The following is a 26,503-nucleotide window of genomic DNA, read 5'->3' as shown; positions in this document are numbered from 1 at the left end:
TGGAGGAAACAAAACAATTATTTTCCAGTGTAATTTTATAAAAATCTGAATCTATGGGTGGCTAAAGAAAAATACAAGTTGAGAGCATTTTTAAAAATTATAAAGTCTCTTCAAAACGTATCCCCATACATACATACACACCAGTCTTTTTATATAGCCTTAATTAATTTTTTCTTTCTCAGTATGTGTATTTTCCTCTTGACCACTGTGTCCTGAGACTGTCCTCATTCTGTATTGAAATTCAGTGTACCATGTACTGTTCTAAGTGCTTTTCACAGATGCTCGTTTAATCCTCATCACACCCCAGTGAGTATAGTTACTGTTGTTATGCCTAGCTTATAGACATGGGACCTGAAGGGCCTTAGGGCCCAAAGTCACACAGTCACCAAGTGTGGCAGAGCCCAGGTTCAAGTCTAAACTGTCTGACCTCAGAGCCACATGCTTAACAACTCTGTGACGCTGACTCCCAGCACAGCAGCATTCCAGTGCATAGTCATAGCAGCAGTGTGCCGCGCAGAATACACAGCGCTCTAGAGCGTTTGGAGTCTAAAGGAAGAAACCACTCACATTCCATCACTCTAACAAAGGAACGATTTTAATTTGGTTGGTACCCTTTCAGTCTTTTTAATGTCTTACTTTTTAAGAAACACAATTATAATCTTGAATGATTATTTAAATATTTCTTATCAACAAACTCTAAGTAAAAGGTAGTATCTTTTAAGTAAATGAAAATACAATAAAAACTAAAAACTTTTATTTAAGTAAAGGTGTTTCTTTTAAGCCAGGGTATAATCTTCTATACATAAAAGGGAGTGAGCTTGTAGTTAGCCTCTAACGCTTTCTAGTAGTTTACCTAAAGGAGAAAACTTTATTCTGAAGTGGACAGAAATTGCATTTGCTTATTAGAGTAATAATTAGTGAATACCATTCATTGTAACTACTGTGCATTGTCATTGTCCTTTTTTGATATTGTTGCTTTCAAGTATTTGAAGGCAAACAAGTGTTTAATGTAACTAGAAGTTCACATATTGTGGCTGAAATTCACTTACTTACCTAAGTTAAATAGCTGTCAGGTAAGGCATGAAAAAGATAATTTTTCAGTTCCAAACAGATTTAACATTGTTAGTGTTCATAAGTGTTGAACACTGAACAGTCTCCTAGTAAAACTTAGTTTTAAAAGTGACTTAACTTGCTTCAAGTCACACAGCCAGTGACAAAGTCATGGTAGGCCCCTAATGACCCTCAGCAGTCCACTGGTGCCTTTAGAAACGACTCTGTGCCTTTGTCTCCTTGGGTGCAGTGCTCTGAGTTATGTCTTCATTCTCTGTCCCACCTTCATCTCCTGAAAAGTAGAAAGAAGCCTGTGCAGTCAGACTTGATTTTATGCAACTACATACAATTTTTCACTTTAATTACATGCATTTTAAGTATCTTAACTATTTATCCTCAGCTCCATCCCTGCTTCTTGTTTGTAGCATTTCTCACGAGATTACTGCCAAGAGCCCTAATGTCTTTTACCTTCTATCCATTATCTTTTTAAATTACAAGTCAAAGCAGCCACTTAAGTTCTAAATCTCCTCCTAATTATCATTGCCTTCAAAGTAAAAGGCAAGATTTCAGTCAGTCTCTTGTTGAATTTTCCCCCAGTGTTAACCAGACTAAATTGACTGCTGTTTCTTAAACATGGCCTTTTTTTTTTTTTTTGGCCTATATACTGTTGGGTCTGCTACTCTTGGCCTGGTTAACCCTTTTTCCTGTTATTTACTTAGTTACCTACTTGTTCTCTCAGAGTTAGGGAAACTTGGAGAGTTAGGCATCTGAATCCCTTCATTGCCCTCCAATTTAACTACATCTCTTTGCTTTGTATCATAGATATTCTATTAGTCTACTCAGGCTGCTGTAATAGAATATCACAGACTGGCTTAAACAGCAGAAATTCATTTTTTCCCAGTTCTGGGGGCTAGAAGTCCCAGATCAAGGTGCCACCAGGGTTGGTATCTGTTGTAGGTTTCTCTTCCTGACTTGAAGACAGTTACCTTCTCACTTTTATTCTGTGCAGGAGCGGGGAGAGAGTTCTCTTATCTCTTCCTCTTGTGAGGACACTGGTCCTTTTGAATTAAGGCCCCACTCTTATGATTTCATTCAAACTTTATTACATCCTATAGGCCCTGTCTGTAAAGATAGTCATATTGGGGGTCAGGACTTCAATATATGGAGTCGGTGGGCACAAATTCAGTCCATTACAGGTACTTTAATTGCTTCTTTATGTTACAGGTATTTTAATTGTTTCTTTGTATGTTCCTCTAAACTGAGGAGGGTGTTTGTGATCTTACCAGGAATACCTTTAGATTTATATGCGTCTAGTTTTCACTGCAGGAAGGTGTGTACTTTAAAGACTATGTTGGGTGTTACCCTGTTCCAAGAGTTTATTTCTGAATAGCGTGGTTAGCTAGTGTCAAACAATAAAATAGTCTGAAGGAGCTTGTTTGGAGTAACTTTTAACTCATTTAAATTTAAATTATAATCTGTCAAGAAGCAATGTCAGAACGATTTTTAAAGTTGTGAGGAAGTAACTATCAGATCTATAATTGAATGTATTTTCTTTCCCTCTTTGTAGTTGCCGCAATAGTATTATTCTGTTCCGCTTCCAGCCCGCATAGCATACCTCTGACGGAAGTGGTTGGGCCAGTATGGCTGATGCTGCTCCTGGGAACTGTGCACTGCCAGATCGTCTCAACAAGGACACCCAAACCTCCGCCAAGTGCAGGGGGTAAAAGAAGAAGGTACTGTCTATTAAAAGTGATCTTTTTGTAGGTTTCTATCATTTGAACCCAGGATTGTTCTTGACTTTGAATAAAATGTTAATCTTGTGAACTTGTTCTTTCAAAGAAATTAGTGAGATTCAGAAGCCAGCTACTGAAATTTTAGTTTCTGTTACTTAATTCAAAGCCATTTTAAGACCACATACCTGTTTCTGTTTATTTTCTTTCTTGAAGCTTGTTATTAAGGCACTTCATATCAATGTAGGGGATATATGTTAGCTGAATTTGCTAATAATTTCTGCTATTTACAAAATCTTGTACTTACAAGATGTTTTGGCAAAAAACAAAAGTCAAAAAAAAAGTTCACTAAACTATTTGTTAAATGCTATTAGAAGCTTTTAATATTGCCCCTTGATTAAGTAAACTTTGCAGTCTCACTGTTCACTTAGCACAATGGAATTCTATTTTTTTAAACTTTTTTTAACATTCTATTTTTTATGTTTTATTTCTTTATTATTGTATTATTTAATTATTTTGTTTTGGCAGTGGCAGGGGGAGAGGTAATTAGGTTTATTTATTTTTAGACGAGGTACTGGGGATAGAACCCAGGACCTCATGTGTGCAAAGCATGCAATCTACCACTTGAGCTATACCCTCCTCCCAATGATTTTTTTTTAAACTTTTTTTTTTAATTAATGGAATTCTATTTTAAGGGTCTTTGGGAGCAATTCCTTTTTTGTGTACTGTTACTAAGACATTGTGACATTTGCAGTTTTCGTATATTGAGATTTAAACCTTTTTTTGGGAAAAGATAATACCTAAATTAGATAAATAGCACTGCTAATCATTTAGATTATAATTCTCTCCAATCTAAATTTTCTTCTTTCTTCATCTGCATGTGAGTGACATTCAAGTAGGGAAGGGATGCTTTTGTAGGTATCTGTTCAGTGCCATCCTTACAACCCTAATGTCCACTGACCTGTCAGTATGAGCAAGGAACAATACCATTTATAGAATTGGTCTTGAATATGTACTTAATATTTGGATTAACTTTTATCCAGCAATCTGAATTTTACTGTGTATTAAAGTTCCTGTGTTTATGTTTACCAAAATTTTGAATACACTACCGAGAAAGTGGTTGTTAAAATTTTAAAACTGCCTTCTGCTCTTAATCTCTTCTAATGAAGGAAATTAAGAAAAGCAGCCCATTTGGAAGTACATAGGGAAGGAGATGGCTCTAGTACCACTGATAACACACAGGAGGGAGGAGTTCAGAGTCATGCTGCAACTGCCTCTTACAGCGTTGGCACAGTCTTCAGAGATCTCTGGCATGCTGCTTTCTTTTTATCAGGGTTTGTATTTATTCAAGACTTTATATGGCATAGAAGTGCACTGTCCCTTTTCTGAAACTTAGTCTCAGGTAATGAATACTAATGACTTTAAATATGACAGCCCTATTATGGATTTTATTTTGATAAATTATAATGCTATAGATAATGGAAAAATAGAGACCATAAAGGTTACCTTGGGATTTATGTAAATACATCTATATGAGAATGAATATATAACATCAAAGTATATTTAGTTAGGATTTCTTGATCTTTGTTTCTTTTGTGATTTTTCAAGTACTATTTTATTTTTATCAGTATTGTAGGTCAAATTGTCTTTATTAATATGCCATATGAGTTGTGTGTTTTTAATCTCTGCCTCAATTATGTAAAACTTTCTGAAACAAAACATACAGGCATTGTTATTTAAAAGAATAAAATGGATACTGTAATACAAAGTTTTGTTTTTGTACATTGGGCTTTTTTATATAGTTTGTACCACAATAAAGATTTACCAAAACTGATGAAAGTTGTTAATACATCAAGAAAAGGGATATTGCAAGTAACTATTTTCAGTCACTTTTGTTAATATTAACAAAATCACACATATCAATGTGTGATTATGCTCTTAAGATAAAGTTTATCATGCATTATGCAATTAAGCAGTTCTATCTTGGGCATGTTTTAATTGATTGTAATTTGGGCGGAAATTTTCCAAAATTTTAGTTTTTTTGCAGTAACATGTCAGTAAGTTCATAGCCTGACTCTTCCAACCAACTAGTCTTCTTCCAGAGAAGATACAGTTTTTGTTTTGTTTTTAACTTGGATTGGATTCAGTCTCTATCTCTCTTGGTTAGTCTTTTTTTTTATATACATATAAAAATAGCTATACTTCCTGACAGTAAGGATATGATAGTTTTATCACTGCAAAGTCAATTTCTTAAACATTTCTCAGGACTTTTTGTTAAGCAGTTATAAATAGCATACTGGATATGTTTTGCTTTGGGGGATCACTTAATTGTTTTGGTTGTTTAAAAGTGATATTGTGTTATACAGTATTCAGAATCCTCCAAAATTAGTAGGTTAGTACCTTTGGATTTCTACCATGTTTCTCTATTCAAATGAGTTTCAGACTTTAATTTTCCTCTCTTTGAACTGTAGCATGACTTTGACTACTGATTGATGCTATGGTGGCTAAATCCCTTTGGATTTGTTCTTTTTAATCATGACAACTATAATCTAAGTGTTTTTAAAGATGCACTATTTTCAACTGTTTCATTTGGGGACTGGTTTGCCAACATATGAATGAGACTTTTAAATATTAGTTACAAAGAAATCTTAATTTTAGAAGTTCTGCACTGAGTTCTGAAATCTTGATGATGTCTTGGTCTTTTAGGCTCTGATAAGTCAGAAAGGACTTAAACTGAAATATCAACTGAGACTTAAAATTGTGATGATAATAAGTTAAAAGGCTGGGTACTTACATTAAGGTATCTGAATTAACGTAATTGATGGGAAAATAAATTCATAGCCACACAAATATCTAAGCTTTGTGTTTGACGTCTTGATAATTTTCTAGATGTTAGAAGGAAAACTAGTGTTTTTAACATCCTGTGATAAATGGGGAAAGGCCCGTTTATCATATCTAAGTACATTCCATTCTCAAAATAAAACTAGTCCTTTTAGAATTAGGCATAGTATTTCTCATTTGAAGAAATTAGGAATTATTGTGAAAGAACTCTGTGAACCTGAGAGAACAAAGCCAAAGAAAGTATCAAGTAAAAAAGATGCAGAAATCAACCGTATTTCCTAAGAATTTAGCACTTTAATTTTAATGAAGTATATATTGTCTTAAATTAGCATGATTACAGTTGCTACGGAAGAAATTGAACAGGAAGAATTACATCTAGATTGTATATGTTTTCAGCATAATACCTGTTTCAAAATTCAGATAGATACTAGGTTTTCTTTCATGTCCTTTAGGATTCATTTGACCATCACAATGTCACTAAAACATAGTCAATAGGAATTATGGTCATTTTTGAGTAGGAAAAGTAATGTTTATAAACTGACTTGGTGAATTAGAGACAGATACCAGAATTAAATCAGGCCACATGTTAACTCATATGCTTGACTTACCTAATCTTGAAGATTTCTAACCCCTTTAGCTTCCATATTTACTGTTTTTAAGATACTGAAGTAAAAGTTAAAGATTTATTAAGTTGATTTTCTTCACGTAATGGAGTATACTGCATAAGTTAAAGTGGTGTGCAATCCCACCAGAAATTTTTGGTACAAGGATTAAAATTTGGTTTTTGCTGACTGTAGTTTAAATAGTACAGTCATTTAAACTATAAACTGGGTGAAGCTCTGTTGGCTGTCTTCCACAGACAAGGATGAAGACAATGTAAATGCTGGTATATCCCAGATTTTTAAGGATATTTTGTGGCCACAACTAGTAACTCATTAAATTTGCTAGAATCACTGTATTTTAGAGTTGGACTGGCCCTAGAAAGATTACAGGTACTGTAAATAAACTTAATTTGGTACACATCTCTCAAACTTACGTTTTGTAGAGGATACCTAGAGAAATATAGGGTCCCAAAAGTCTTTGAAGAGCTATGTTAGCATGTAATCAAGGTGTGTGTATAACTTCAGATAGCAGTGATAGTTACATATAGGCCCCTGTGTCATTTTCTTACTATACCTGAGATTTCATGCATTCTGATTCTCTAACCTCCCCTCCCCCTTAATTCCTAGTCTTGCAGAAATGAGAGCAGGACCAGAAATTTCATACTATGTTCTAGAATAAGAGTTATCTGCTACTGTTAAATTTCCCTTGCGACTCTCTAATGTTTTTTAGTACTGAAAGGGTGTTCTTCGGTTGCTTTATTTATATACCTCTGAATATTTTTGAGAGGACCAACAAATACTTCTAACTTTTTTTCCATGACAGTACAGTGTGTCATGAGTGTTCTTAATTACTTGACAAGGTTTTTAATATAGAAACGCAAAAGTTTTCATGTTTAGCAAATATTTGATATTTTATAAGGTAGTAAGTTTTTAAAAGGTTGTGTTAACTTTCTGGTTGAAGTTTTTAATGTTAAAAAAATCTGTTTTTATGGTTTATTTATGGTGTAGGTTGTACATTTACCTGTACTTTTTCAGAAAAGAACAAAATCGTTTCTCACCATATCTCACAAAGGAATTAAAGTAATTATACTATGTGTATTTCTAAAGGTCAGGTCGTCCTAAGAGTATTTTTGCCATAGAGCTACCCTTCTTGAATGTCAAGCATAATACTTGAAAGAAAATTCTACACAGGCCGTGCCATCCAATGATTAAAGTAGAGGCTAGTTATAAAACTATAAGCATTGACCATGGCAGTGAAATTGCACATTTTTTCTTTGCAAATGCTTTTGTTCAGGATCCAGTGTGGGAATATATAAATGTCATACCACTATGTTGTACACCTGAAACTAGTACAATGTTGTATGTCAACTATGTGTCAATCAAAAAAAAAATCTAAATGCAGGAAATACTGCTTCTATCATGGAATAAGTGAAATCAGTGTAGAGTTAAATGTCTCCTGCTTTCAAGATAATACTAACCTCTCTGCTCAGATGCCTGTAACTCATGGTGTTTGAGTTCAGCTAAGAAAATATTGTTAACTCTGATTTTATTAAGTGAATGTATTTTTTTAAGACAGATAAAAAACAATAGCTTACACTTATTGGAGATCTTATTCTTTATAGACACAGTACTAAGATCTTTAAACATGTTGTTTAATCCTCACAACTCTTTGATGCAAGTAGTGGTAGTAAGGAAACTGCGACTTAGATTAAATAACTTGCTTAATGTTATGTGTCTAATGATTGATAGTGCAGGGATTCATTTCATGTCTGGCAGACTCCAGAGTATGTGTTCTTAACCAACAGGCTATACTATGTCATAGAAATATAACATAAAAAGCTTTAACTAGTGTAACAATAGAAATACAATGGCTTATTGTAGATAATTCAGTACACTGTGGTGCTAGGGATGAGAAATAGTTGCATATAAACACTAATTAACAGATGGTGATTGCCAGGGCCTGCGGGGAGTGGAAAATGGGGAGTTTCTGTTCAGTGGGCTTAATGAAGTTTGAGTCATGCAAGGTGAAAACATTCTAGAGATCTGCTATACAACATTTTACTTATTGTTGATCTCATATGCTTATTTGCCATCAGATTTCTTCTTTAGTGAAGTGTCTCTTCAAATATTTTGTCCACTTTTTTATTGGGTGGTTTCTTATTATTGAGTTCTGATCGTCCATTGTATAGTTTGGATACAAGTCCTTTATCAGGTATGTGCTTTGCAAATATTTTTTCCCAGTTTATGTCTTATCTTTTGCTTCTCTTAACAGTATCTTTTGAACAGTAGTTTTCAGAAGTCCAATTTATGAATTTTTGTCTTTGATGAAATTTTCTTCTGGTGTTATATCTTAAGATTTCTTTGGCAAACCAAAAGTCACAAATATTTTCTGTATTTTCTTCTAGACATTTTATAGTTTTAGGTTGTACGTTTAGGCTTATGGTTGATTTTGAGTTAATTTTTGTATATGATGTGGTAGGTAAAAGAGTTTTTTGGGGTTTTGTTTTTGGCATGTAACTGTCCTATTGTTCTAACACCGTTTGTTGCAAAGACTATTTTTCCTCCCCTGAATTCCTTTTGCACCTTTGTGCTGTCAGAAATCAGCCACCCTTATATGGATGGATCTGTTTCTGGACTACTTCTGTTCTATTCATTTGTCTATATTGATGTTAATACCACACTTTCTTGATTGCTGTAGCTTTATAATAAAGCTTAAAGTCAGGTATTGTTAACCCTCCAAATGTTACTGTTTTCAGAATTGTTTTGGTTATTCTAGGTTCTTTGGTACAAAATATTTTCAACATCTGTACATTGACAAAACATTGGTAAGAGAAGTTAAGAAAGACCTAAATGAATGGAGACATATATGATGTTCATGGATTAGAAGATTTAATATTGATAAGAAATCAGTTTCCCTCAAATTGATCTACAGATCCAATGCAATCCCTGTCAAAATTTCAGCAGCCTTTTCAGTAAATATTTACAAGGTTTCGTATGGAAATACTTAAGTGAACGTATTATATGCAGTAAGTGTAGCTATCAAGAGGTAGATCTTTTTGTGGATAATACTAAAAGGTACCATTTGTTTCTATACTGTAGGACTTTAATTCCTAATACCAGTTTCTTTCTACCCTGCTTTTTGTTTTTGGTAGGGAATGATGATTTAGATGCATGTTTTTACTTTAAAATCAAAGTACTATTAATATCAAATCACTATGCTGTAAAAGAATACAATTATGAAAAATAAAATCACAAATTCTCCTCTGTAAAGGAGGGGATTCTGTTAAATGATAAAAAAGAAAGAAAGAAAAAGAAAAATCAAAATGCTATTTACCTCACTGCAGTTTATTTTTTTTACATATTTTAAAGTTGACTTAAATAGAAGTAGCTTCCCTTAAAAAATATACTCTAAGTTGAGTTTAACAGTATTTTTTAAAAATAAATCTATTACTCCTAATGTCTTTCCGTATTAGTTTTATTTCTTTAAATAGAGGAATGAGAAGAATTAAACATCTGAGTCTTGGTAACCTGTGTTCCTTTTGAGAAAGTAACTTTATTCTGTGAAGTTCTTAGTTTCAGCTGTTATTGACAATATGGATGATGTAGCAGTCAGTGGTAAAACTAAACCTTGTCTGAAGCAGTCACAAGTTTTGACCCTCTTTAACCTACATCAGTTGCAATTTAGCTCTGTGGCATTTTTTTCCTTTCAGCATTTCCTCTATGCTCAAATCTAAAGTATGCCCTAATCAGAGTATTAATCACTTTGTGATTAATATATATATATAATTTTATTTTGAAACAATTTCAAACTTAAAAGATGACAGAATAGTGCAAAGAACTCCCACATCTCTTTCACACAGAGACCCAGTTCAATTCTGTTAACTGACCCTAATAATATCCTTTACAGCAAAAGGATCTAATCTGGGACCATGTGCCACAGCCAGTGATCAAACCCAGTGTCTTTTTAGTCTCCTTCATTCTGGAACAGACTTCAATCTTTCCTCAAGTTTCACATTCTTCACTTTTTTGAAAATGCAGAGCAGTCACTTAGCAGAATGTTCCTTAATTTGGATTTGTGTCAGTGGTTTTCTGGATCTGGCTTCAGGTGACTTGTGTGAGCTGAATATGCATATCTCTTCCCAATGCTGTGTTCATTGTTATCAGTTGGTACTTGAAATTGGCCATCGTCAGATTGTTTACACCATGGAAATAAAGGAACACTAGAAACAAAGGCTGGAAAGCTGGTTGTTCAGCATTTAGCAGTACACCCCTGGGTTAGTAGTGTGATATTTCTTTATAATTCAACCCAAGTTATACACTTTTGGCAGGAGTATCATAGAAATGATACTTCATTCTTTTTGTTGCATCCTATCAGGTGGCAAAAAATGTTGATTTGTTCCCTTACTAATGATATTTACACTAATCTCTTGATCAAGCTAGTAGATGCCAGATTTCTCCATTGTAAATTTATTTATTTTTCCCTTTATAATTAGCAGATGCCCTATCTGGAGATGCATTGACTATAAAAAAGTAACCCATTTCTCATCCCACCTTCGCCTTCTGGTTTTAGCATCCATTGATGATTCTTGCCTGACTTTTATTATGATGATCGCCGATGGTGATTTTTCAAACTCCATCATTCCTTCTATACTTACTAGCTGGCATTCTGTTTTAAGGAAGAGCTTTCCTTTAATTATTTACTGCTACATTTCTGTTTTATTCAGTTTGTTACTATTATTTAGTTTGGTGATTAGATTGGTTTCGATTTGGCCAGTGGAGCCCCTTTGAGCAATTTCTCTGTCTTTGTGGAATGTCCTAATCTTTCTCTGAACACTTCCTTACTTTCTGGCACAACAGTACTTCCAGGTTCAACTTGTATTTCCTTTGCCTCAGGCTTGGAATCAACCATTTCTTAATTTAAGGAGAGGAGAATATAGAAACAAAGATCTGAGTGCTAGATTTGTTCATTGCTGTTGAGGTGTTGCTATCCCAGGGCCTTCTCAGTGAACAGAGCCAGAAAGTGTGTGTGTGTGTGTGTGTGTGTGTGTGTGTGTGTGTGTGTATGTATCCTTTTACAGCTATATTTATTTCTTTATCTAGACATAAGCCATGAGTTTGCAATGACAGTTCCAATTCAAACACAGTACCACAGAGTTCATTTTGTTTTTTCTTCTCTATATCTTCCTTCTGTATCACTGAAAAACTTAGTTCTCATTGTCTCCAATACACTTACTTATTCAATTAATCCTCTGTATGTAGCCCATCTCCCAACCCCTCTGGGCTGCCCCTGACCCCCTGCCCTGGAATTGCCTTTGACTGAGTTGCCATTATTGGCTGCCCCTGCTGTCCCACTCCAACGATGCCCTTGCAAGTGCTGTTATTACCAGGCACGACCAAGCTGCCTCAATTTGTATTTTCAGCTGCTTTATAAACTCTGAGAGTGACATTTACGTTTAGTATTTTCTTTGTGGTTTCAGCTTGCTTTTCAACTTACCTGCATTTAGCTCAAGAGAAACATCAGATAGCTACTATATGTTAGGAACTCACCATTCATAGATCCTGATAGTGTTACGTATACTTTGAAGAGATACTGGGGAGAGGAACAACTCAAAGAAGATTGGAAGGAAGCAGAGATAAGGAAGGGGGGAAGTGGAAGATAGCCAAAAGGTGTATGGAATGAGCGCTACTGGTACTCTTCTCTCTGGCTTAACATAGTCTTGACTCTGTCCTGGTAGGGAAGGGAATACATTTATCTTAGAAAAGTTCTTAAAGCTGAAAATTACTGATTTAGAGCCCTTGTCACTAGGCCCATATCTTTTGGTGTCTGGGATTCTGTTTCTCTCTACAAGTTTTCAGCCACTTTTTCTGCTTTGACCACTGGCTCCCAGGCCTTTGTTTTCGACTGCCTACTGATCTTTAGCAGGATGTTCCTGGGCACTGCAGGTCCAGCATTTCTATCTTTCTTCCCAGATTAATTTCTCTCTTGCACACCTGGCTGATTAATGGTTCTGTTCTACCGACTTTCCAGTCTTCCATCACTTCCTTCACCTCCGTTCCCCTCCCTTTCTTTTTTTTTTTTTCCCCCACAGGAATGCTGGCTTTTATTCAGCTGTAGACGGGGGTGTGTATAAACTGCTGTGAAGGGATGGCCGCGGGCAGCTACTAGTAGTCTCCATACTCCTTTAAGATCTGTGAAACCACCTGGAAAATCATCAGGGAGCCAGTGGCGAAAATAATGATGAACACAATGGTCAGAAGGATGCCCAGCACCAGGGTGCAGACGTTCAGGCACTTGGCGGTGGAGGCATAGCTCTGGGCCCCAAGGACATTGCCCACCATCTTCTGGTCCCTGGGCTTCGCGGAGTAGGCAAATGCCATGAAGCCCAGGCAGCACACGTTCAGGAAGAGGGTGTTGAACAGGGACCAGATGATGTGGTCGGACACGGAGGTCTCACTGCAGATGTTGATCACGGTGGTCGTCATGGAGGCTGGGCTCTCTGAAGCCCCCAGCACCCCCCACCTCGTGTTCCTCCTTGAGCATCTCATAAGCTGGGGGTACGCCCACGTGGGCACCGGGGAAGGCGGTCTGGGAGACGCCATGGTGCCAGAAGAGAGAAGCTGCGGTCTGGACGGTGGCACGGTGCTCAGGGGACCCGTTCCCCTCCCTTTCTAACTCAGTATAATTTCCAGGAAGCTTCATAAATACCTTTCCAGCACATTCCTTCTCTGTCTTTGAGTTTGTCACATTTTCAGGATATCAAGTAGCTTCACTTCCTTTGGTCTTTTACCACATCGACTTGTTGCACAGTGTTTAAGGGAGTGGTAAAGGGAACAGTTAATAACTGATGTTTCTATCCCTCTCTTTCTTGAGCAGAGAAGACCACACGTTTTCTCTGCACCTTTTATTTTCTCTTCTGCCCTTTCTCCTTTCTACCATAATTCATCTTTCCCCCCTCCCTCTGCCACTCTAAAATGATCTTTATTCTGTGGCTCATTCCCTTCATCTCTCCATGTCTCTTAGGGTCATATAAAAAGAAAATGGTCAGAAGATTGGAATTTTGAGTCTTGTTGCTCTGTGGGTTATTAGTGACTAGAAAGTATTGGAGCTCTGTAGAGCAAATGCGAGATATAGTCTATCCCCTTTAGTAATCTTGACGGAGAAGGTTAGGAAGGAGAGAGGCCTGTTTGTATAAAACAAAAACTTTCTAGGCTTTGATGAGTGTGTCAAGAAGAAATCCTAACAGGCAGTTTCCCAAAGAGCGGGCAGTTGGAGGTAGGATGGAGAATATAATTAACCTCATACTCAGAAGGTCTGTATTCTAGTGCCAGCTTTGCCTCTAACTGGTGACTTGAATAAGTCTCCTAGACATCTCTGTATTTCTGATTCCTTGTTTTCAAAAGGAGCATTCAGCACAGATGAGTTTTAAGGTCCTGAACAGTTCTGAAAGATTCGAATAGAACTGAGTAACTATAGTGTTGAAGATAACATTCTTTTTCCCATTTTAAAAACCTTCTGTTTTTTGGCCGACAAGAAGGCAATATATTAATTTTACTTTTCCTTTCTTGCAAAATTGATACTCTGGAGAAAATTCAGGGGAATTTTTAAAAATATAATTAAATACAATTGCTTTTTAATGATGTTTTATGATAGACCTAATCTGCATTGAGCACATTTTAACTCTGTGTGGGAGTTATATTTCAACTAACCATTTCTTTTGAATAACCATTCTTTCACTCACTGTAGTCTCTGAAGAGAGCTTCTCAAGAATTTGCCTACCCATCAAAAATGGTGTGTTTATTACTTCCCATGTTGTATTTTATGTATTGAGAAAAATTTAATACCTATAAATGAAGAACCTCAATGGTAGCCTTTTAGGTACTTATAAGCTACATGTTTACTAACATTTTTTTCCAGAGCATTCAGTGGGTGAAAGAGGTTACTTCTTTTTCTTTGTATTCTTCATTTTTACTTCTTCCATTATGTAGAATCTTGTATAAAGTTTTCCTTTTTGTCACATATTTTTATGTCTCCACTGTATATTAAAATGAAATTGCCATATTTTTATGTGTCTATACTAGTGGTAAAGTATTTGGGTAAAGGAGAGTATTAAGCCAAGCTAGTAATTGCAACTTAACTTGAAAATTACTGAGACATTTTATTAAAAATAAGACTTTGTAACTATATTATTAATCATAAAAAAATGAGCAAAATTTTGACTCTAGATTTTGCTCAAAGACCAGGTGATTTTGACCAAGAATTATTTGATAAGTTGGGACATATCTCTTAGCATTGCGGTTTGTAAGATCCCAAAACATATAAAATCAGCTGAATTAGGATGTTGGATTTACATGTTTATTTCATGTGATAGATATTATTTTAAAATTATTGTAAACAAATAAGGTATTGCAAAAATAAGATAGCAATTAAAATTCTGAGAAATAACTGCCAGATTTAATTATTAAGAGATCATAATTTCTACTGGTAACCTATCCAAAATAAGTCCACATAACATGCTTTACATATGTTTTCTTTTTAGATCAAAGAAAGCAAAGAATTCAATTGATAAATCAACTGAGACTGACAATGGCTATGTATCCCTTGATGGGAAAAAGACTGTTAAAAGCAGTGAAGGTGGAGTACAAAGCCATGAACCTCAGTGTGAAACTCTTCGACCAGAAGAGACAGCCTGGAGCACAGGCACACTGAGGAACATTCCCAGCAAAGTAAGTGTGATGTTTAAAAATAGTGTGATTTTACATAACCTAATGCGAAGCGACTTAGACATAGTAGTTGCCCTTCAATATATGTATTTCCTCCAGAATTTGTCCTGTGAGCCTTTATAGATCACACTGATGGAAGTGAAAAATCAATAAAGTAGTGTGAATAATCTTGATTTCTGGTATAACTTGGCACCTTCTGAATTGATTGATGGACAAAGTACCATATCTATATAGTTATTTGTTAAACCTTACTTTTTTTCTTTCCCTATTTCTGTCTGTATAAAAATTTCTTTCAAATGAAACATGTAGAGGGGAGGGCATAGTGTAAGTAGTAGAGTGCATGCTTAGTATGCACAAAATCCTGGGTTTAATCCCTAGTACCTCTATTAAGAAAATCAATCAATCTAATTACCTCCTCCCCCTAAAAGACAAAAGAAAACATGTAAATTATTCTAGAAACTGAATTAAGACCCTGGTTTTCCATTCATGTTCTCTATATGAAAATATTACCTTGTTTTTCCTACCTTTGTTACCTTTGGTGTCGGCACCTTTGTTTTGTTTTTAATTTGAAAAAAATTTTTATTGAGGATATATCTGTTAAGGATAACAATTGTTTATTTGCTTTTCCAGAAGAAACCCTGGGTTTATTGTAACAAAGCCTAATGTGGTATCTTTCTCTTTGTTTCTGTGAATTTTTTTGTTAAATAATTTATTCTTTAGAAGCTGTTATAGTTAAAAAAAAAGATCATATTAAAAGATGTTACCTCTGTTACTTTAGGAATGTAAACATTAAGAAGTGTGTTGAGGAAAGTAAATAAAAGTCTATTCTCTAATTTTGAGTGAAGTATGTATTACTGCTTGGCAGGATATGTATTTTCAGTACCTGTTGCTATATAATAAATAGCATGAGATGGCAATGAAATATAGTTCTTGCTCTGATTTTAGATTTTTGAAGCATTTAGATCTCTGGAAATGTGAGCCTCACATCCCTGGCATCAGTTGACAATTAAATTTTTAGTCATGAGTTTTCAAACACATTTCCAGGTATCTATTACCTAGTAATGTTACATGAGAGGAGCGTGAAAGTATGAATGAAATACTTGCTCTGGAGCCTCTCGGTTTTTGAATTTCTGAAACCTGGATGTCTCTTACCAATTGATATGTGCATGGTGTTGTCTGTCTGGTATGTGCTTTCATTCACCTACCAACCACCTCCCGCCTCATAACCCATTATTAAATATACTTGGTCTTATGATTGATGGCAGTTTTGGTTGTGATAATAGTATAATGCATTTCAGGCCGCTCAGCTTCTTTTAAATGGTCTCTCTTCTGCTTTTATACTATTTTATTGTCTCAATTTTGTAAGCTATTTCAAACTTTTTCATGAACAGACACATTATAGGACAATATTTGACAAATGGCTGTTGAATTACTCCTAAAATTAAAATAACAACTGTAGTTAGTGATTTAAGACATTTTTCAGAAAATCAAGTAGTACTAATAATTTCGGGTTTTCTGATGTATTTGAAGGTATGTATGTATATATGTATATATAATTTACAGTTCTTCCGTTTTAAAGCTACAGAGTCAGTCAGAAATTACCAGTAATCCTCCTTGTGTACTCTCAACGTAGGATACCCAAAGGACAGTAACAAATATCTCTGATGAAGTCTCCAGTGAAGAAGGTCCTGAAACAGGATACCCATTACGCCGTCATGACAGGACTTCTGAGAGTATTCTTCGGAATAGAAAGTCACACCATTATAAGAAATATTACCCTAATGAGGTATATACTTTGGCCTTACATCTATACATGCATATCTCTTTTATATGTTACTAATTTATAACTTCTTTCAATAAATGAACATAATTATTGAAATAACAAATATTTCCTGTCAGTATCTTATTGTTATATGATCTGGATTTACAGAGGAGCAGTTTTAGATTAATGTATTTCATACGTGGTAAATAGTCACATTGTACTCATTTTGGGCATTTTCTCTGAAGACTCATACACGCACTTTGTTGTTTCCTTTTTATGAACATCCTGGAGAGACAGTCTGTGAACTCCTGTATTAGTCTTTTCCACAATTTGAAAGGCTTTATGACTTCTGGATTATAGCAAAGTTACTATTCGAAGTGACTTCCTTCATGCTACTGTCACCAGTTAATTTGCCCATACTATAAAATTCAATCCCTTCATCTTCTTTGATTCTATTTTTCTTTATTAATGTTTGTTTTTCTCTAAACCCTTTTCTAACTTTATCACATCTCTTGAAGTTATCACATCTCTTGAAACTATTTAAATAGAAAAAAACTTTCGTTCAGTTGTATTTTCAGATTTTATTCTAAGGACAGGATATTACCTTGCTTTAAGACAAATGAATTACTCCTTACATCACTTTTTGATAAATGTCACCTTCTACTCTTTTTGTACTGTGTTTGATTTTTTTTTTAATGATTTAGTGTTAAACTTTTGAAAAATCTAATATTATGCTGTGCTGGAATGTGAATACATTAAGAGTTTTAAGATGAGAAGAGTTACTTATTTTTTTGTACACTTCTGTGTGGTTGTATCTAGTCAATCTTTCTAGTGACTATGGATGTTTCTTTCAGTGGCTGCCATTAGGAAGACACTAATGCCTGTGTGTCTGCTTACTGTCTTTTCACTTGTATCATCTGATATACCGTCTCCTGTTCCTAAACTAATAACCATGCTTGTGAAATTCACAGTTTTATTTGATGTACAGTTACAAGTCAGTTGGTCCTGGAAAGGATTCAGGACCTCCTACAGAGGGAGGTGTCCACTCTCCTATAGAATAAATTATTTGGCTTTAGAGGTACTGTCTCATCCGGTAACCTTTGCTCTTCTTGGTTTACAACTGTAGTTTGAAATATTGAGATTCTTGAATGGCAGAACATTATTTACTAATCTTAACTTTAAAATAAATGTTACTTAAAATCTTTCAGATTTCAAGCTAAGTAAGGCTGATAATTAGCTAGTAGGCATTGATTGTTTTAAATCTTTTTTTAATAATGTAAAAGATTACATAAAAATAAAATCTGATCTTCAAATTCTTCATCTGTGAAGCGAGGAAATTTAGACTAGAAGATATTTAAAAGATTCTATTTTATTTCCAAAAGTTCTTTACTTTCAAGTCAAACCAACTTCAAAATTGTTTTTTATTTGCTTCAAAATAGCAAAAACAAAACCTCCTTTGAATAAGTAAGATTAAGACAGAGGATTTGTAATGTCGTTTTGCATCTTTATGTATTTATTATCATACTCTTCAAATTATTGGCAATACTGCTTTCTTTTAGAGTGAGGCACAAAGAAATCATTTGGGAAGCACTTTGTGCGTGGTTAGGACTGGTGGGCCTCACTATAAGATAGGTCAGAGACCCATCCATTTGTTACAAGCCTCTCAGATGTCAGCATCTATAGATACACTTTTTAGTGGTGTTCTGTTTTTCCAGAAGAATTATCCAATCTTCTGGTGGCATGGGAGTGGTAGATATTATACCACGCTGCCATGTGTTTGGCACCAAAAGGGTTGGGGGTGAGGTTGTGATGTTGCCATTCGGTGTGTGGACTTTCACTTAGCTCTCCTCCCTCCCACCCTTCAGTCTGCCACCTCTACCCCCACCCTGGTTTCTTGCCTTTTTCTACGATCTACTATATCTGATTGACTTCTAGTCTCCTATTCGGAAGATAGTGGTAGAATTACTTGGTTATCTGGGATATAGGTGATGTCCAGGGGAATTCAAGCATTTGTCCTGTTTCTTTCTCTGTCTTGCTTTAACTCTACAAGTATCTTTCAGTTTTTATTCCCTATTGTAGATTATCTCTTCATCTATTGAATGTAGCATTTGATGGGAAGCATGGTGAAGAAACCATGGGCTTATAGTCAGATTATTTAAGTGACTTTGGAAAAATTCTTTAGATTATCTGAGTCTCAGTTTTTGCATCCATGCAATGGGGAGAGGAGGAGACTGGCTTCACCATATTGTTAGGATTAAATAAGATGATGCGTAATTGCCTGGCACAAAGCATGTAAATCCTTATTCCCTTCAAATATTTCAGTTCAAATACTTTTTCTTCTCTTAATTTGATTATATGCTCAGTTTTAGCTCTCTGTCTAAAAATTTGAAATGAGCAGAGCAGATCATTAAATAATCTATTAACTTGAGCTGTTTCCTTTAACTGTAAAATTTCCTATTTTTAGGCTTTATTCAGCAATTTGCAGTGAAATTCGAAGTGGCCATTAGCCACATAATTATTGCAGGAAAAATTCTGTTTGAAATGTAAGCAATTAATAGATAATAATTTTTAGATTTTACATTTGTAAAATGGCCCACTTATTAATCAGTATTTGGCAGAATACATTTATAAGGAATTACAGATATTTCCTTATCCCTTAAATCACCCATTAGTTTCACTTAAATAGTCATCAGGCCTTTAATCCTGTTACTTATTTCTACATCTAATTAGCCAATCTGCATCAGAAATTAGTGACAGATAATAAACTAGCTTTATAAAAAATTTTGAATTAATCATTACTGGTAATACAGTCTGTGCCTTACTATGTGATGAAAACCGTTGTGATGGAAGCCATATGCCTCAGGTGTTCTGGTTGACATTAGTGAATCTGAAATATTTCTGTACTGCTTTTCATAAAAAAAAGCCATCTAATTTTTACCCTTTTCTCTTTCTGTATTTTTTCTCTTTTTATTTCTTTATTCATTTTCTGCTCAACTCTTTCAAAAATTTTTTACTTCTCCCTCACACAGACAACTGTCTTCCCACAAATACTCTATAAATACACTAAATATATATTTATGGTGCCACATTCTAATATTAATAAATTATCAACGTATATCTCATTCATGTAAGGTATTTTGTTACCTGTGCTAAGGATGGCAAAAAAATAATGTTTTGTTTCCGTCTTTCGTGGACTTAATGGTGTATTTGGGAGTTATGATTTGAGAATATGAAATACATGAACATTTAAATAGCACAGACAATATTGTAGATACTAGACAACAATACAGAATTTATTGTCAAATGAATATAAATAGTAATAACTCACTTTAGGGACAGAGTGATTTCTTTCAGTAGAGAGTAGCTTTAAGCTAACATTTGTTGAGCCCTTGTTTTGTACTGGGTTTGTATTAAAAGCTACAGTGCTCGTTTGATTTTCCGTATCTCTTTAAGGTAGGTAGTTTTATTCCCTGTTGGTAGATGACTAAACTTCGGCTCAAAAACAAAGTAAGCCAGCTAGAAAGAGGTAGAGATGGTATTTTCCTGATACTTTGTTGAGTAGGCTTTAAAGGAGCATGATCAGAGGCTAGATTGGCAAAGAACAATTGACGTTCAGGGCCAGGGAGCAACCCAGTGTCACTGGAGGAGAAGGTAGTGGTTTGGAGAATGGAGAACAAGGCCTGAAGCAGCACATTTGAAGACAAGTGTGCTGAGTGAAGGAGTGGGAACTATATCCAGAGGAGCAGTGGGAAGCCACAGAAGGATTCTGGTCAGAGGAATGTAAGAATAGCTGCACTATAGGAAGGTTAATCTGGAAAGAAGGAAAGGCCTTTCAGATACGGGTCAGTTAGAAAGGTCTTGTAACAAACAAGGTGTGAATGATAAAGTCCGAACTCTGGTGATAACGTGGGAGAGAGAGAGGGATAACTATAAAACATTTAAAAGTATATTTGACAAATCTTAGTGACAGAGGATAGCTAAAAACAAATCCAGAAATTTTGGCATACTTAACTACAAGGATGGCTATTACCATTCTTTATTTAGGAAAGGTCATTTTGAATTAATTTAAATCAAAATTTTACTCATAAGTATTTGTTTTGTACATTAAAAACTCCTGGGGGAAAAAATTGATTAGACATGTAATTTGGGCCTTTTAGTTTTTCACTTTTATACCATAGATTGTCTAAAAAACATGAGTTGGCAGTTATCTTCCTGTTATAGACTATTTGTTATTTTTATATCAATTTATTGAACTTCTGTTTGAAAAACAAAAACAGTAGATACAGGACATCTGTTTTTGCTTAAAAAAAAAGACTAGAGTAAGAAAAGAACTCCATTAATTACATCAATTAATGTGGGTTAATATTCATTATGCAGTCCATATGGACTTAGGCTAGTCTTGGCCTGCCTGAATTTTGAACTTTGTGTAAAGTTTAAGAGAAAACAGGCATAACCTTTGCCTGCAAATAACACTTGAGCTGAGATGTAAAATCAAATAAATTTTGATATGAGGAAGTTTTGTTACTACTTACAAACTAATATGTGTTTTAACGTTTTGCTATTCATTTCACTGTCATTTGACAGTGTATTTGTTGTTTTAATAAAAAGTAGGAATATATGTTTCTGATAGAATCCTTTGAGTTGGAAGAGTACATAAATTGTATTAATGTCAAAGAATATCTTGATTTCAGGATGCCCCTAAATCGGGTACTAGTTGCAGCTCTCGCTGTTCAAGTTCCAGACAGGATTCTGAGAGCACAAGGCCAGAATCTGAAACAGAAGATGTATTATGGGAAGACTTGTTACATTGTGCAGAATGCCGATCATCTTGTACCAGTGAGACAGATGTGGAAAGTCCTCAGATTAATCCATGTGTGAAAAAAGAATATAGAGACGACCCTTTTCATCAGGTTGGTTTACAGTATTGGATTATATGGGGCCATCAGTCTAGCTCCTTAAAGTGTGTCTACAAATTTTAACAGAAGTGAAGAAAAAGCTTACATTCAATTAATACAGTGTTCCTGATTTTTTTTTTCTTTTTATGTGAGCTGTGGTCTGGCTTCATTGGAACATAGAATCTCAGTATTTTTATTATGATGTGTCACTCACCTTGCAAACATAAGTTCCTGAGAAGTTGTTGGTAAATGGAGTTTTGTAAGTCAAATTGTATTTTAGATGCATTAGTCCTTTTCTCACTCCGCAGACTTCATGATCAGATTCATCTACACCTGTGGCCTTAACTCCACCTGTAAGGTTATAATTCACAAATCTACATCTCATGAATATCAGATTGTATCTCCAAGTGCCTAACAGTAATGCTATCAAAAAGAAATATAATGAGAGTTACATATGTTAATTTAAAAGTTTCTGGGTAGCCTCATTAAAAACATTTTAAAAGGTAAAATTAGTTTAAATACGTTTTGTTTAACCCAATATATTTAAAATATTATCACTTCAAAATACAACTAACATGAAAAAATGAATGAAGTATTTTACATTTTATAATACTCAGTCTTCAAAATCTATTGTGATCACTTACAGCGCATCTCATTTGGACTAGCCACATTTCAAGCACTCAGTAGCCACATGTGAGTACGGTACCATATTGAATAACACAGGTCATAGGACATCTTCATTTCAATGTCCCACCAGTTCTTAACGTTTAACCAAAACCCCTCTTTCTTCATAAATCTGTTTTTCTTATGGCACTCACAGTCTTGATGAATGACATCTTCATCCACTCACTCACCAGTCCAGAAACACTGTGTTCATTTAAAATCTTCACTCTTCCTCACCTTCCCTCTTTTATCCAGCTCCTCATCAAATCCTAATAATAAAACCAACAAGTAAAACCTTAGAAAATTAGAGCTAGGAGGAAACTTCCTTAATCTAATAAAAAAAAAAAAGTACCTGTCAAAGAGCCTCCTAAAAACGTGTTTATTTAATGGCGAAATTTTAGGAACATTTCTACTGAAGTCAGGAACAAGACAGAGATACCCTTTATCGCTGCTTTTTCTATCAGTCCCACCAGCATGTATGTTTGTTTGTTTGTCTGTTTTAGTTGGACTTAGACTGATTTTGTTCTTTAATGTGGAATTGAAATGTCAAGAACAGCAAAAATAATTTTGAAGAATAACAGAGGACTTTCCCTACTGGGTATAAAAATTTACTTTAAAGATATAGTAATTAAGATAGTATGGTATAGCTGTATGCTATAGATTGAATTTTATGTCCCCTCAAAATTCGTAGGTGGAAACCTAATCCCCAATGTGATAGTATTTGGAGATGGGGCCTTTGGGAGGTGATTAGGTCATGAAAGTATAGCCCTCATGAGTAGGATTACTGCCCCTATAAAAGAGGTGCCCTAGAAAACTCCTTTTTCTCTTCCATCATGTGAGGTTACAGCAAAAAGAGGGCAATCTATGAACTAGGAAAGTGTGATCTCACCAGACATCAAATCTGCTGGAAGCTTGATCTTAGACTTCCCACCCTCCAGGACTGTGAGGAACAGATTTATGTTCTTTGTAAGCCATCCAGTCTGTGGTATTTTGTTATAGCAGCCCAAACAGACTAAGACAGTGTGTAAACAAATAGGCCAGTGGGACAGAATAGAAAACCAAGAAAGATATTCCTGCTTACATGGATCTCTAGTGTATGACATATGTGGCATTACCAATCAGTAGAAAAAGGATGGATTGTTCAGTATATGGTTGTGGGCAAAATGATTATTCATACACAAAAATTTATTCTAGATAGGTCCTAAATGCTATGAAGAAGTAAAACTTTAAAATATTTAGAAGAAAATGTAAGAAAAAATATTTCTTACTTTAGGTAAGAAAATAGTTTTTTAAGCTAGATACAATAGTACAAGCAAACATCAAAAATGAAGGGATTGATAAATTTGAATATTTTAAAATGTAAAACTTTTAGCTACAAATTAAGACATAAACATTGTTAAAAGACAAGCCACAGGCTAGGAGAAGATATTTCCAATATATTACTATACGGAACACATACAGAACTCCTACAGATTTATAAGTAAAAGACGAATGACTCAGTAGAAAAATGAACAAAGGATGTGAACAAGTTACTCCCCTAGATAGTTAATATAGAATAAGTAAAAATGGTCAGCCTTATTAGTAATCAGGGAAATGTAAATTAGAACAGTCAGGTACCATTTCATATTGATCAGATTGTAAAAATTAAAAATCTGATAAATTTCATAATTTTCAAGAATATGAAGAAAGAACTCTTAGTTAATGCTGGTGTTAGTATAAATCTGCACAACTACTTTGGAGAGTGCTTTGTTATTTTAATGAAATTGAATGTCTGCATTCTCTAGGACTCTTCTCACTCCCAACGATATACTTTAGAAGATGGGCACAAGGATACATACGTAAAAATGTTCATTGCACTGTGTGTGATAGTGCAAAATGGAAAATAATGCAATAGCCAACAATAGAAGAGTTAAGAAACCATGGCATGTGATAAAATAGTACACAGCAGTGAAATTGAATGAACTCAGAGTTACATATATCAAAAAGAATAAATCTTGTGAATATAACTTTGAATGAAAAAAGCAAGGTGCAGGATTATACATACAATATACTATTTATAATAAAGTTTTAAAACATGCAAGGTTATATATTAATGAGTAAAAGCATATACAGTAAGAGTATAAAAACATGCAAGGGACTAATAAACACCAAATTTAGAGAGTAGATCTGGGGAAGAAAAGAAGGGAATGAGAGCAGGGAAGGGCACAAAGTCAGTTTCAATTTTGCCTGTCATTTTTTAAAATTAAAGTATTTGGAACAAATAGGGATAAAGTAAAATTATAAAACCAAGTGTTGTTTTCTATCTGATTGAAATGTTTCAATTAAAAATGTATCAATTCATTTTGGCTTCAGCTATAGGAAGAGTGTCAGGGGAAAGAAGCCTTGTCACAGGTACTTGAGGAGTGAGAATGAGGAATGAGGCTTACAAAGCATGACCGTTAAGCCAGAAAGAGAAAGAAAAATACCATATGATACCACTTAATATGTAGACTCTTAAAAAAATGACACAAATGAACTTATTTACAAAACAGAAACAGACTCACAGACAGAAAACAAACTCATGGTTACCAGGGGTAAAGAGGCGGGTGGAGGGATAAATGGGGAGTTCAGGATTTACAGATGCTAACTACTATATATAAAATAGATAAACAACAAGGTCCTACTGTGTAGCACAGGGAACTATATTCAAACATGCCTATAATGAGAAAGAATATGAAAAGGAATATATGTATATATATATGTATAACTGAATCACTATGCTGTACACCAGAAATTAACACAACATTATAAACCAACTATACTTCAATTAAAAAAATAGAATAAAACAACAAAAAAACACATGACTGTGATAGTTCGGAGAAAATGAAGGAATGTTTTGGTCCCCATCCCCCCAGAGATGAAGATGAGAGCTATTTGAGCACTTACGTGCTTAGGAGAAAAACAGTAGGGAAGAATTGAGGAGGTACAGGAGAAAAAGTTGTTGAGTGAGAATTTCTTAGGGTTCTGAAGAGGAGGCATAGTTAGGAAGCTTTGCCTCCTACAGGAAGAGGAGCACACCCTCTGCTGAGATAGGAAGATGAGGAAGAGTATGTAAAGCAAGTAAGATGTTGAAAGAGTTACTGCCTGATGGTCCCTATTCTGTGAACTGTTAACAGTAAAGAAATGAGATGGTAGAATTAGGTGCTTGTGGGTGATGGTGAAAGCTTGAAGTTGCCATTTGTGGGAAATGGAGATGGTGGGGAGAGAGTATGTGTTCAAGCCAGTTAACACATTAAAAGAATCACACCGCCATATTGTTGAGGGTCCACCTGGGTTCTGAAACCATGAATTTGTTGTTGCCCATTCTATACAGTTGTGTGATATTCTTCAGAATATAGTATAATAATCATTATAATAGCAAACATATAAGAAGCATTTATTGTATACAGTTCACTGTGCAAAGTAATCTAGATGCAGTGTCTCAAGCAATTCTCACTACGTGTGATAGTATAGTTTATTTTTTATTTTATAAATGAGAAAATGGAGTCTTAGAATTAAATAATGCCCCCAGAGTCACACAGTGCAGGTGCTAAATAGTTGCTATTCAAAGGACAGGATTGGGGCTGATAATACTGATTGAAATAATGGATATAGTAAGAATCTAGATATGTTAGGTTGAGAAGGAAATGAATCCAGGAAGAAACTGATAGATTGAAGGATAATTATATTCAAGGAAAGGTGTCTTTTGAATTGAAGTTTTGAGAGACGTGGGAAGAGGTTGTAGTTGAAGGCTCATTTCTGAATTAGAGCAGTTCTGTGTGTTGACAGGGTCTGAGATATGGCCATGGGAACAGCTGAAAGTCCCTGAATTTAAGAAGTGGGAAAAATAAATAAATAAAACAACAGTGAGCAATGTTTGACAATAGGGTGTTGGATGAGTCATCTGCATCTTCATGTAAGCCAGTGAGGATAATAACTAGAATTGAGGTTTAGGAAAATGCCTGTGAGCTATTTTCCCAGCAACACTGTAAGTGGTGCAGAGGCAGGGATTATGTATTCATTTGCTCCCTGTTGTATCAGTTCCTGGTACATAGTAGGCATATAATAGGTACTAGTTGAGTGAATGAATGAAAAAAAAAATTTTTTTTCAAAATATGCCAATTAGGCCTATTTTAAGTGATTTAAAAAATTGTTCTGATGAATGCTCTTTATAATAAATTGGTCCTAAATCTTGTTACACCACCCTGCTCCTTTTTTGAT

General features: G+C 34.8%; 1 protein-coding gene and 1 pseudogene across 15 annotated transcripts in view; one reads left to right on the top strand and one right to left on the bottom strand.

Annotated features, from left to right (window-relative positions):
- PHTF2 (putative homeodomain transcription factor 2) overlaps positions 1-26,503 on the top strand; it is a 164,887-nt gene that overhangs the window by 57,124 nt on the left and 81,260 nt on the right. For 12 of the 15 annotated variants that reach the window (XM_072965156.1, XM_072965157.1, XM_072965154.1 and 9 more), the window contains 5 exons: positions 2,618-2,783; positions 3,950-4,114; positions 14,761-14,947; positions 16,578-16,730; positions 21,398-21,616. In XM_072965156.1, coding sequence (XP_072821257.1) covers positions 2,618-2,783; positions 3,950-4,114; positions 14,761-14,947; positions 16,578-16,730; positions 21,398-21,616 — 890 coding nt within the window. The remainder of the gene's footprint in view (positions 1-2,617; positions 2,784-3,949; positions 4,115-14,760; positions 14,948-16,577; positions 16,731-21,397; positions 21,617-26,503) is intronic. The other 3 variants (XM_072965159.1, XM_015249748.3, XM_072965158.1) reach the window with 2 other exon arrangements.
- LOC102543689 (interferon-induced transmembrane protein 1 pseudogene) lies at positions 12,328-12,764 on the bottom strand (annotated as a pseudogene).

This window comes from Vicugna pacos, chromosome 7, assembly GCF_048564905.1.
Source record: "Vicugna pacos chromosome 7, VicPac4, whole genome shotgun sequence".
In the NCBI taxonomy this organism is placed as follows: Eukaryota; Metazoa; Chordata; class Mammalia; order Artiodactyla; family Camelidae; genus Vicugna; species Vicugna pacos.
Note: the sequence above shows the minus strand (reverse complement) of the source record. Positions and strands in the feature narration are given on the sequence as shown.